General features: G+C 47.5%; 1 protein-coding gene and 2 pseudogenes across 1 annotated transcript; 2 read left to right on the forward strand and 1 right to left on the reverse strand.

The window, feature by feature from the left end:
* The first annotated feature begins 2425 nt into the window (after positions 1-2425).
* LOC139834927 (uncharacterized) lies at positions 2426-3986 on the forward strand (annotated as a pseudogene).
* Positions 3987-8157: 4171 nt separating this feature from the next.
* LOC139834925 (uncharacterized) lies at positions 8158-10743 on the reverse strand. Its single transcript, XM_071824855.1, has 3 exons — positions 10545-10743; positions 8843-9134; positions 8158-8609 (listed from the first exon to the last, which is right to left on the reverse strand). The coding sequence occupies exons 1-3, from the start codon at positions 10711-10713 to the stop codon at positions 8309-8311; spliced, it is 762 nt and encodes a 253-aa protein (XP_071680956.1). The 5' UTR covers positions 10714-10743; the 3' UTR covers positions 8158-8308.
* A 338-nt stretch (positions 10744-11081) lies between these two features.
* LOC139834926 (uncharacterized) lies at positions 11082-11996 on the forward strand (annotated as a pseudogene).
* Positions 11997-12748: the final 752 nt, after the last annotated feature.

Consider the following 12748-nt stretch of genomic DNA (forward strand, 5'->3'; position numbering starts at 1 on the left):
AAAAGTGAGATTTTTTGTTTTGGCAATGCGAAAGATAAAGAGGGTGAATATAGGCAGATCTTTGGTTGTGAGGTTGGTGCCTTACCAATCAGATATCTTGGTATGCAGTTCACCATAGGAAACTTAGAAATTCTGAGTGGAATCCAATAGAAAGTCGTTTTGGGGCTAAGCTAGGTTGTTGGCGTAGCAAATTACTTTCTTATGGAGATCGATTAGTGTTAATCAACTCAGTTTTGACAGAATCTCCCTATGTTCATGCTTTCCTTTCTCGAGATACCTATTGGAGTGAGAAAACGGTTGGATTTTTATCGTTCGAGTTTTTTTTGGCAAACGGATGATACTGAAAGAAAAAATATAGGTTGACAAAATGGAATATAGTTTGTCGACCCAAAGATCAAGGAGGGCTTGGTATTGAGGTCCTAGAACTAAAGAATAAATGTTTCTTGAGTAAATGGTTGTTCAAAATTCTTGCGAGGAAGGAATGTGGCAACAAATTTTAACTAATAAATATTTGAAACATCAAGCGTTGGCACAAGTGGAGGCTAAACCCACTGACTCTCCCTTTTGGAAAGGCCTTATGCGAGTGAAGAATGACTTTTTCCGTGTAGGGGTTTTCAAAGTGGGAACGGGGATTCAGTTCGCTTTTGGGAAGATATTTGGTTAGGTAACACTCCTTTAGCACAACAATACCCGTCATTATATAATATAGTGCAACGAAAAAATATTACGGTGGCTACGTGTTAGCACAAACCCCTTTGAATATTACTTTCCGGAGATCTTTAAATGATTACAAATGGAATCAATGGCTAAATTTATGTCAACGTCTTATGGGAGTTGAATTATCCAATGATTCGGATAAGTTTGTGTGGAAACTTAATGAATCGGTGTTTTTACGGTCAAGTCAATGTATCTAGATTTAATGCGGGGACATCTTTTGTTTTTCTACGCAAATACTTATGGAAGCTAAAAATCCCTCTCAAAATCAAAATCTTTATGTGGTTTCTCAATAACAAAGTCTTACTCACCAAGGATAATTTGCTTAAGCGAAATTGGAAAGGGTGTCAAAAATGTTATTACTTGTAATGAATCTGAAACTGTACAACATTTATTTTTAACTTGTCCCTTTGCGAAGATTATCGCGTATGATCTACTTAACATATAATCTTCCCCCTCCAACTAATATCACCAATATGTTTGGTAAGTGGCTTAATGGGGTAGACAAAGATGATAAAGCAAAAATAAGAATTGGAATTTCAGCTATGTGTTGGTCAATTTGGACCAATGACGGAATGACATTATTTTTAACAAACAAAAGGGAACTAATTTTTTGCGAGTTATTCGACGAGCCACTTATTGGATTCATCAATGGGCCTTTCTGCTCCAGGAGGATCGGCGGGAGAGTTTGAATGCGGATGCAGCTTGCGTCTTTACTTGATTTTCGGGACTTCTATTTCCGAGGGACTCTTTGGGTGGCGGCACACTAGTCGATTGAAGAATGATTAGCTTGAAGTTTTTCTCCATTTTTCGATGGTTGATACATGTCTCAACCCTCTACGATCCGTGATGTAAAACTTATACTTTGCTACTCTTATCTTTGAACTTTGAAATAAAGAAAGAAAAGCCGTGTGCATCATATTGATGCGAGAGGCAGGCAACAACGCCCCTTTTCGAAAAAAAAAAAAAAAATGTGTGACTTGACTCCTTAGTGTATCAACAGTTACATACTTACATTTGATGTTACCCACTTTAAATATTCAGTTTTGCTAGTTTTCATCTCTAGTTTTTGCACAGTTAAGTAATCTACCCTTGGATTGCATCGTTATTCATACATATGAGTTGTAGGTTGAATTGTAACTGAGTTTTTTTCTAGTTTCGCATGCAACGGAGATTTTTTTAGTTGCGAGTGAGGATAATTAAGAAAACTGCTCTAGACCGTTAGATTTGTTTAAGTGATTCATGCTAGTTATAAGCTACAATACGTGTTGCAAGCTGAGATGTGATATCGTCATCGGATAGAATACTAAGTTAGTTTTAAGTTAACTAAAAACTAGCGACACTTATAAATATATATTTATTGCAGATTAACAAATGTAGACATATTTTCGCCTGATTAAATTTGTGACAAGTATCTAGGGAAGTAGGGATTATATGCGTTGCATCGAAATCATTTTTTTTTAGACAAGCATAGAAATCAAATGGGCAGCATCACATGGAAGCTTGGGGCTTGGGCTCACGCAGGCAACTTGGTGGCGATCCCTCGCGAACCGGATCAACCTTGTCGTACGTACAAATTGAACAGCGCGGAAGATTCCAGCCCACGTACGAACATGTCGCCAGCCAAGCAAGCTCCAAACCACCCTGCAGGTACACATGCAACACTACACTAGACCAGATCCATATGCAGCAGCAGCATGTCAAGTATAGTAGTACCTTGGTCGCGCCCGATCGAGCGCCACCATTTCTACCCGCTCCACCAACGCTAAACCACAGGTACGCACGGCGGTACGTGCTCGCGATCACACACTCTTACGCCCACACTAGCTCGCTCTCCCAGCAGCTTAGCCTCGCTCTCGCAGGATGGGGAGCCGTGATGGCCGCGCTCGCCCTCTGCCACAGGCCCTCCTCCTCGCCGTCGGCGTCGCCATCGCCTGCTACATGGCCGCCACGCCGTCCTCGGCAGAGTCGGACGCCGGCGCCGGCGCCGGGTCGTCGTGCGCGGCCAAGCTCGCGGCGTGCGGGGGCTACCTGAACGCCACCGACGCAACGACGGTGCCGGACTCCTGCTGCAACCCGCTCAAGGAGGTGGCGACGATGGAGGCGGCCTGCGTGTGCTCCATCCTCATGAACAAGGCCGCGCTGCAGACCTTCGGCGTGACGCCGGAGCAGAGGTGCCCCTCGCCAAGCTCTGCGGCGTCACCACCGACGCCTCCACCTGCAACAAGTACGCCGCCGCCGGTGCCGGTAAGCTCGCTAAGCTCCCGTCATTGCCGACAGGATCGATTGATCCATGTGTTCGTTTGGTTCCTAGCCTGGCATGCACGCACGTACGTCCAAAGCCCTGAAATTTTACGGTTTGTTTATCGGTAACAGTAGTAGTCTATTAGATCAAGGTGGATTGTTCCTCACTCGAAAGTTTGTCTTGGCATGCACCTTTCTAATCTCTTTTACCCTGAGCCGATTACTTCACCTTATATTACGACAAAACAAAACAAAACTCTGTTTGCGGAAGAACTGAGTGTCAATTATTGGATCTCTATCAGATCAGCGTCATTATTATTTTCTATCCATGCTGCACCCTGCACGAGCTACATCTCTTCACTGATCTGATTAGATCCCAGCTGAAGAGATCATTCACGTCATACTTAAGTTAGTTATAACGATGCATTGGCATGCTGAGCAATGTTGTTGTTTTGTTCTTCAGGTGGTACCGCAGCTTCTTCAGGATCAACGGGAACTGCTGCTTCTACAGGTACACTTGCTCTTCAGTCAACATTATTGCCGTCTCTCTAGAATCCTAGAAATAAATCTTGTCCGCCAATTTGTTGTTTTATTACTACTAGTCTACTACCTTCTTCGTTTGATTGTAACTAAACCTGTATGGAGCCTGAACATCTTCTTTATTATTCCAGCATTGTACAGTATTAGTTGGAAGCCTGAACATCTTCTTTCTGAATCAATCTCCATCTTGCCTGAATTTGTACTGCGTATAACTGATCCTTTCGTGCTGCTGCAGTGGCCAAGCCAACGGCAAGCGGAGCCACCACGCGGCACCTGACCTTGATGGCTGCACCTTCCCTCGTAGCACTAGGCTTCAGTTTCATCTGCTGGTCGATTGTTGCTTAACAAGAGCTACCCTATGACTAGACTCTTCCCGTAATTTTATTTGTATCATCTCAATAATTATGTATATCTACCTGGTTATTTGGTTCAGTTGAAATTTATCACTTACGCCTGCATATTCCATCATTGAATCATGTTCTTGGTTACCACAGCTGTTAATTGCAAAAGAAAGCTGTCTCCCAGAGTATTACTCATGCCATGTTCGAAAATTCATCAGTCTTAAATGTTGTACTCTGGCCACAAGTCAGGACCAAGAATTTGAACGCGAAAAGACACCTTCTATTTACTTCACGGTGTCATGTTTCCAGACAAGAGTTTCAGTCAAGTGAACAAGTAACAACAATACAACATATCACAAATCAGCCACATTGCAGGTTACAAGTTTGCTCGATAACACTCTTATGTCTCTCAGCTTTGGCTTCTATGCTTACGATGGTGATGCTTATGCCTCCTCTTCTCCTCCTTTCTCTCTCGGGTGCCACTATTGTTCTTCTTTTTTTTCTCTGTGCTTATTGGAGGTGGATGGCTCCTCATCTGAGGATTTAGAGCATCCCCACTCGTTGGCGCTCCCACGCCGAAATCCGGCGTTATTTAGCGCCGGATGGATGTATTTTGTGGCACAGGGAGGCCCATTTTCCCAGCCGCGAGCCCATGGTCGCCTTCGACGCGCACCCACGCGTGCATAGCGACGGTGCGATCCAAGGGAAGGGCAATCGTCGGAGTTCCCTCACGCATTGAACCGTCGCGAAGTGGTGCGGAGAGCCGAAACGACTCGTCGGGAGCGGTCGAAGTGGCCTCGATGCGAGAACCGCCGTAATGGATCACGAACTCCGCGGAAGAGCAACGCCGCTCTCTTCGTCGAGAGACCTACATATACGGTTTCCGACAGCCGGCGGCCATTCATCTGTTCTCTCCCTCACCATCCTCCGTCAACCATGAGCGATCTCTCTTGGCCATCGGACACCGACGAGCGAGGGAAGCCGCACTGGATGGCGCCATTGGTGGGATAAAGGCTGCATCGTCCGGCAGCGACGATTCCCCACCGGCCAGCGAGGACGAATGGGATGACGACGAGGAGGAGGACGCATGGGATGACGGCGAGGAGGAGGACGAAGAGGCCAGGGAGCGGGGACGAGGAAGAGGCCGAGGAAGCGGAGGAGGAAGCGACGGGGAGGAGGAGGACGACGAAGAGGGCGAGGACAACGACGAGGAGGAGGACTCAACTTCCTCAGACGAGGAGGTGACGAGCCGGAAGCGTCGCCGCCACGGCGATGAGGCGGGGCCATGTAGGAAGAAGAAGTAGTTAAAGTTTGTTTTAAAGTTTTACTTATATTCCAAATATAAACCAAAAAAAAAAAATCTATCTAAGTTGCACCACTTCATAGTTCAAAGCTTTCGTTCGACGAGGTATTTCCGTAGATCGGGAAGACGAGGGTGTTGCGTAGATCGGGAAGCCGAGGTATTGCCGTACAAACCCTGGCCATTGTCGCCGACAAGTTGGGGCCACGCGCGCTTTCGCTTCGTCCGGACTCCCGAGCGCTCCCGGGGGCCGGGGATGGCGTGGGATCGCCGGATGAATTTAGGCCCAAATCCGGACAAGCGAGGAACCAGGGGCGCGGCTGGGCCGAAGTCGCCGTCCAGGATGGAAATATCGTCGTTCGGGGGCCTCGTCGGGGAGACAAGTGGAGATGCTCTTAGATCTTAAAAACAATGGCTTCTCCGGACCATAAAGATCTTAAAAACAATGGCTTCTCCGGACCATAAACTCCGCGTTTGAGTTCTTCTTTCACTCGCGCATCTGGACTTGTTAACTCGTCTTGTCTACCTGATGGATAGGAGCTGTGAGGTATGGACCAGGCTCATCCATCCTAGAACCAATTGCTCCTCGTCCACCCTTCACCCTAACATAAAATTGTACATTTAGTAAAAGTTGGACTAAACAGATGGCCTATATACAAAGTATAGATCTGGTGATTCTCCCCTGTGGAAGGACATGCTTCAGGTCAAACATATACAGTATATTAGAGAATGAAGGTGGGCAATGGCATTGGCAGGAATACTAGTTTCTGGGAGATGCTTGGTGTGATCAAATGCCTTTAATGAAAAGATTTCCTGATATATATGACATATGTGTGGAACAGAAGATTACATTAGCTGATGCAGCTGCTTTGAACTGGAACTTTTACTTCAGGAGATGGATGGCTCCAGATATGGCCTTACAGATACATGGGTGTTACAGATTGTAGCTCAAACTGCGCTCAGTGATGAGTCAGATAAACCTTTCTGGAAGTGGACAAAAAGTGGCAAATTCACTGTTGGTTCTGTATATAAACACTTGTGAAACTTTCAAACACTTGTGGAAGAGCAAGATTGCTCTCAAGATAAAGGTTTGGTTGTGGCTTATCTAGCATGATGCTATTGCTACCAAAGACAACTTGCTGAAACGCAACTAGCAGGGGGATTCTGTTTGTCAGTTCTGTAATGAGAATGAATCCATCCCTCACTTATTCTTTAACTGTCCTGCTGCAAAATTTGTGTGGACTACAGTAGGTCAGGCAATTGGTGGGTTGCTGGGTTGGCTGCTTTTTGTTGGGCTATCTGAAGCTCAGAAACAGGGCATGTTTTGAACACAAGTTGGTAAAAAATCCATTTAAATTAATTAGTTATTCCATTGTGTTTAGGAAACACTGGGCAGGTTTGCACGAAGGAAAAGACGCAGAAGACATTCGTGCAGGCTGACAGTTTGCTGAGATTGGCTGGTGCTTCTGCTACTCCTGGAGGAAATTCTGCAACAACTGATGGATGCCGTCCCCTCCGTTTGATGGATGTTGATAGAGGCGAGGAAGATGCCAGGAGGATGGAAGAGGATGATTAAGATGATGCTATCGCTTGATTTGCCTATCTCAAAAAATGGATATATGTTGATGCTTTTGCTATATACGTGTAAATCTCTGGAGGAGGTAGGATAGTGGCTTTAAATCTTCTGGCTTTTGAACCGTTGGTGATGTAAATATATAAAACCTCTAAGTGGGCAGTTTTTCTTCTGGCTTGAGCCGCTGACGCTGTATTTCGTTATCTGGTGATAATAAAATTCGATCTAGTGGGATCGCTTGGAAAAAAAATAAAACAGCGGAAAATGCATGCATGAACCACGTTTCTTATAAAAATTAAAAACGAATGTTATAACCTACAATCTTAGATTAGTCACAGATAAACTTAACACTGATAGAAAGTAGAAACATCACATCTTCAACAAAACATGAGATTTCATATCGCATTATTTCTTCTACATTTTTTGTTAAGGAAAAAACTGTGTATGATGTAACTGGCCTTGAGCCAAGAAACTCTTCAATTTATCGTCTCCTGGGCCATCCTCCCAGTCCGAATAAGAACTGCTGCGTGGATCCCTCGACGAACAAGATGTAGCATATAGTCTGTCTTGCTCATTCTTAGAGCTGAAACTTTGGTCTCTCGAGTTCTCTAGTTTCTGGGATCTCGAGTCAACTCCACCACTAGTTCGGATTTTCATCTTTGATTAATACCTCCAGTTCCTTCCCACTGGCACGCCTCATCTCATTAACTTCCACAACTCGATTTGCTGCAGGCTGACAAGGGAATTTTAGTTCAACAACTCAGCAAGTATTTCCACATAATTGTGTATCTAAAACTGAAATTTCGAATTGCAAGTTGGCAAACAAATGTGTTCCTTCAAATGTAAGTTTTTACCTAGGAGGACTAGCAGCCCGGTACACCTTCTCTTCAGTCAACATTATTACCGTCTCTCTAGAATCCTAGAAATAAATACTGTCAGCCAATTTGTTGTTTCACTCACTGCTGTTTAGTACTTGCTTCTCCGGTTGATTGTAACTAAAACCTGGATGGACTAAACCTGTTCGAGCATTCTATAGTATTAGTTGGAAGCCTGAACATCTTCTTTCTGAATCCATATCAATCTTACCTGAATTTGTACGGCGTATAACTGATCCTTTCGTGCTGCTGCAGCGGCGAAGCCAACGGCAAGTAGAGCAACCGCGCGTCACCTGTAGGCTTCAGTTTCATCTGGCTGTCGATTGTTGCTAAGCAAGAGCTACCATATGAGTAAACTATTACTACGTAATTTTAGTTGCATCATCTCAAAATTTTCTATATCTACCTGGTTATTTTGTTCAGTTGAAATTTATCACTTACTTCTGCGTATTCCATCATTCAATCATGTTCTTGGTTACCACAATTATCACTAACTCGTGCTACTCATGCCATGTTCGAAAATTCATCAGTCTTAAATGTTGTACTCTGGCCACAAGTTAGGACCAAGAATTTGAACGCGAAAAGATACCTTTTATTTACTTCACGGTGTCATGTTTCCAGACAAGAGTTTCATTCAAGTGAACAAGTAACGACAATACAACATATCACAAATCAGCCACATTGCAGGTTACATGTTTGCTCGATAACACTATTTTGTCTCTCAGCTATGACTTCTATGCTTATGATGGTGATGCTTATGTCTCCTCTTCTCCTCTTTTCTCTCTCGGGTACTGCTATTGTTCTTTTTTTCTCTGTGCTTCCTCTTGGAGGTGGATGGCTCCTCATCTGAGGATTTAGATCTTAAAAACAATGGCTTCTCTGGACCATAAACTCTGTGTTTGAGTTCTTCTTTCACTCGCGCATCTGGACTTGCTAACTCGTCTTGCCTAGATGATGGAGCTGTGAGGTATGGACCAGGCTCATCCATCCTAGAACCAATAGCTCCTCGTCCGCGCTTCACCCTAACATAAAATTGTACATTTAGTAAAAGTTGGACTAAACAGATTGTCTATCCATAAGACAGCGAAAAATGCATAGGCTAACCACATTTCTTATTAAACAAGAATATTGGAACCCTATAATCTGAGATTAACCACGGATAAACTTGAACATTGGTAACAAACATGGGATTTTCATATCGCAATTTTCCTTCTATGTTTTTGTTAAGGGGAAAATCATTTAAGCTGTAACTGACCTTGAGTGAAGAAAGTCCTCAATTTCATCATCACCTAGGCCATCCTCCCGGTCCAAAGAAGTACTATCCTCCCTGTCCGAATAAGAACTGCTGCGTGGATCCCTCGGCAGACAAGATCTAGCATATGGTCTGTCTTGCTCATTCTTAGAGCTGAAACTTTGGTCTCTCGAGCTCTTTCGTTTCTGGGATCTCGAGTCAACGCCACCACTGGTTCGGGTTTCCATCTTCGATTCCAGCTCCAGTTCCTTCCCCCTGGCACGCCACATCTCATTGACCTCCACAACTCGATTCGCTGCAGACAGACAAAGGGAACTTTAGTTCAACAGCACAGCAAGTATTTCCACATGATTGTGTATCCAAAACTGAATTTCGAATTTTGATTGTATGATTCCTTCATATCTATTGCATTTGTCAGGTGGTCTGCTTCTGTCTGATCTTTCTTGTCTATTAGCTGTGTCAAGCTAGCTGGTAGCTGATCTTTCTTATCTATTACAGTTTGCCGTTGAGTTCATGCAAGTGACTACAGCGCAGGGTGCTATGTTTGTATGTATGCAAAACATAGTCCAGGGCGTTCGACCATCTGGTTGCATCGTCAGTTTGCTGCATGTCAACGGCTGTAGCATTTGAGCTCAGTCTGAATATTTTGCTAGCATTTAGTATTATTCTGCATGCTTGTATTAATTTACTGCATGTCTCAAACCAGAGGCTTCTAATATTTTATTAGCGCTGAACCTCAGTTTGAATGTTATTTATTTCATTCAGAGGCTTGAAATATTTTATTTACTCCATGTTTCTTGCAGTTGCTGCCCGGATGAATGATTCCATCAACTGTTTTGGAAGGAGCATCAACTGTTTTTGGCAGCAGCTGGACGGATGAATGATCCCATCAGCTGGGTCGAGCATGTATTTGTATGTGTGTTCATGTCTTGGAAAATTGCATGACACTGAGTTCGTGCTAACAAGTGTCTTTGTATTGCCATGCAAAATTATACCTAGTACTTGGTTATCAACTGGTCGTGCAGCAGACAATCATGCATCTAGTGCAAAGATTGAGTTTTTCATTGAGTGATTGTCCATTATCATGTCGTGGGTGCAAAGATTGAGTTTTTATTATATGATTTCAGTCCTCTCCTATCCCCTCCCATCCCCAAAATAAAAGTAACTAGAGAGGTTGGGAAATGCGGGGGAAGTCTGGGGAAAAATGGGGACTGGGTGAAATGGAGGGGTTCACCAAATCTCCTCCCAATCCCCAACACCTAGAGGTTAGAAAATACTCTAGGAGTAAACAAGGCCTAATTATGTATCTAAAACTGAGATTTCGAATTGCAAGCCGGCAACAAAATGTGCTCCTTCAGATGTACTCCCTCCGATCAGAAAAGACCGACGCGGAGCTAAAGCATCGCCAGTGTATCTAAGTAGTACAGCCCACGTCGATTAAATCCGACAGGAGGTACTAAGTTTTTTACCTAGGAGGACTAGCAGAAAGATTTGCTATGACAGTCAGGACCATTTACAATAACTGGTTCTAGCTAGTTAATCAGGGTATTTTTTGTGCGGGTAAGCTAGTTAATCCAGGTTAGCAGAGTTCCGAGCCTAAACCACAGCAGCTAGTTCTAGTAAATCACCATGTCTGCTGGAAAAACTAGTTCACCAAAACTAAAAAGTACATGAAACAAAATGCAAAGGAGAAAGCAAACCAAACCTTGCTGAACACCCAGAACGGTGGCGGTGAGGAACCGCGAATTGGGACGGTGCCTGACGTTAGGCTTCTGCAGGTAGGCGTGCACCCCTTCCTTCTCCGCCTCCGCCCGCAGCCTCCGGGCCTCCTCCAGGAGCAACGCCGCGAGGCGATTCTCCGTCCCCAGATCCATCGTTGCAGCCGGCCAAAAGCAAACGCTCCGTGGCGAAGGGGAGGGGAGGAGCCTCGGCGCTCGAAGGGGCCTTGGAGGTATCGGTGGCCGGCGGCGGCGGCGGCGGACGGCGAGGAGGAGCCCGGCCGCCGGTAGGGATTGGACGCGTCTGGGATTCCGGTGGGGATTTGGGGAGAGAACTGGAGGACGCGTCTCCTCGATCGGTTCCTTCTGTTTTGTGATGGATGGATGGGCCCCCGATTTCTCCTGGGCTTCCGTTTCCGTACCCAACTCGTGCTGGGCCGTGACGCTGGCTGTTTGGAAGTATGGGCCTGCACAAGCCCATTTATCCGAGCCCACGTTTCAGCATTGCCTAACCCGACTTCCATTCCGGCAACGCAACGCAACCCACCGGAGAAAATTCCATCGTCGCAGCGTGGAGAAATTCCTGTCCGCAGCACCAAATCGACGACCGATGCGGCCGCCGTCGCCGCCGCGGCCGCTAGCCTTCCCGACGCTGGACGCGCTGGCGGCGTACCTCCGTCCGCGCCTCCCGGCCCCCGCGCTCGCCTCCTGGGGGTCCGCGCCGGGGACCAGAACCTGCTCAACCTCTTCCTGGAGCTCTCCTGCGGCGACTGCACGCTCCTCCCCTCCTCCGCCACCCCGCCGGCCGCGCTCGTGGTCCGCGCCGTCCACGTCGCCACCGTGCGCATCCGGAACCGCCGCGGCGCGCTGCTGGTGGAGACCCGGCAGCTTCTCTCCGACGGCACGCTCCGGCGCCGCGGCCCGCGGCCGGTGTCCGAGAAGATGCGCCCGGGGGAGAGCCCCGAGGCCGCGGCCGCCCGCGCGGTGCGGGAGGAGCTCGGCGAGCGCGTGCGCGTCCGGATCCCTGGGCGCGGGCGCGGGCGCGGACGCGGGGCCGCGCGTGGAGGAGCGCGAGTCCGCGTCCTACCCCGGCCTCCCCGCCAGGTACCTGCTGTACGCGGTGGACGCCGAGCTGGTGGAGGGTCTCCCCGAGGAGGGCGAGTTCGACACGGAGGAGGGCGGCGAGGGCGAGGGGCACGACGGCGGCGGCGCGGCCATCACCGTGAAGCGGCACTACTGGGCGTGGGTCGACGACCAGGACGACCCTAGCGACGCCGCGCCGGCCGCCGTCGCCGGTGCGCAGTAGACTTCCAGTTGGTAACTTTGAGAAACATTGGTAATTTCTGTCATCTCGTTGTGATTTTGTTCGGTTAATTTGTTTCTCCTGGTAGCTCACGAGCACGATTCATCGGCTTGCTATATACATATACATGTATCTATGGTTCTTGCGCTAGTGATTTTGCACTCGTCATTATCTTTGCACCCACGGATTGTCAAGATGTTCCTTTCTAATTGATGCGATGCCAACCATACACATCATCTGGACATGTGATCATGTGTCCAGGAAAGTGCAAACACCAACAGATGTACCCTAACATCAAGCTGAAACACGCTCCATCAGGCGAAGCTTGGCAACTCAGAAAAGATGAAATATTGTCTCGGGTCAAAGAGTGCATCGTCTTAATATTGTCGATCCACTACCTCCAAGGCTTTCTTGTCTTGTCCTCTAGCCACAAACTTCCACGCTTGCAAGTACATGGTCAGGGCCGGCTCTAGGATTTCGAGGGCCCCAGGGCGAACACTATCAGAACATCTCGATCGCGTCCCCCAAAGGGATTTGGGGGCGCGTCGGACCAAAATGCTTATCCAGTACGCGTCCCCCAAAGCCCTTTTTTGTCCCACGCCCTATACGGTGTCCGGCGCCCCGAGCCCGTCCCGTCCCACGAGAGGACGCCTTGCAGGACGCGGACACAACGAAAAGCGAGGCGGGGAGTGGCGGGGCCGACCGTCGGCGGCACAATTAATTTAAACCTAGCAGTCGCCTACCTCGCGACGGAAGTTGTGGCGCGCGGCGCGGTGCGATTCCGCGAGAGGGCGCGGCGGGCCCGCGTCCGTCGCGCCCTGGCTCTGCGTCTTGCGGCGTAATGAGCGCCGCGCTCCTCCGCCTCCCTCCGGCCTATAAAAAGGCGCC

Source organism: Lolium perenne, unplaced genomic scaffold, assembly GCF_019359855.2.
Source record: "Lolium perenne isolate Kyuss_39 unplaced genomic scaffold, Kyuss_2.0 unplaced75, whole genome shotgun sequence".
Taxonomy (NCBI): domain Eukaryota; kingdom Viridiplantae; phylum Streptophyta; class Magnoliopsida; order Poales; family Poaceae; genus Lolium; species Lolium perenne.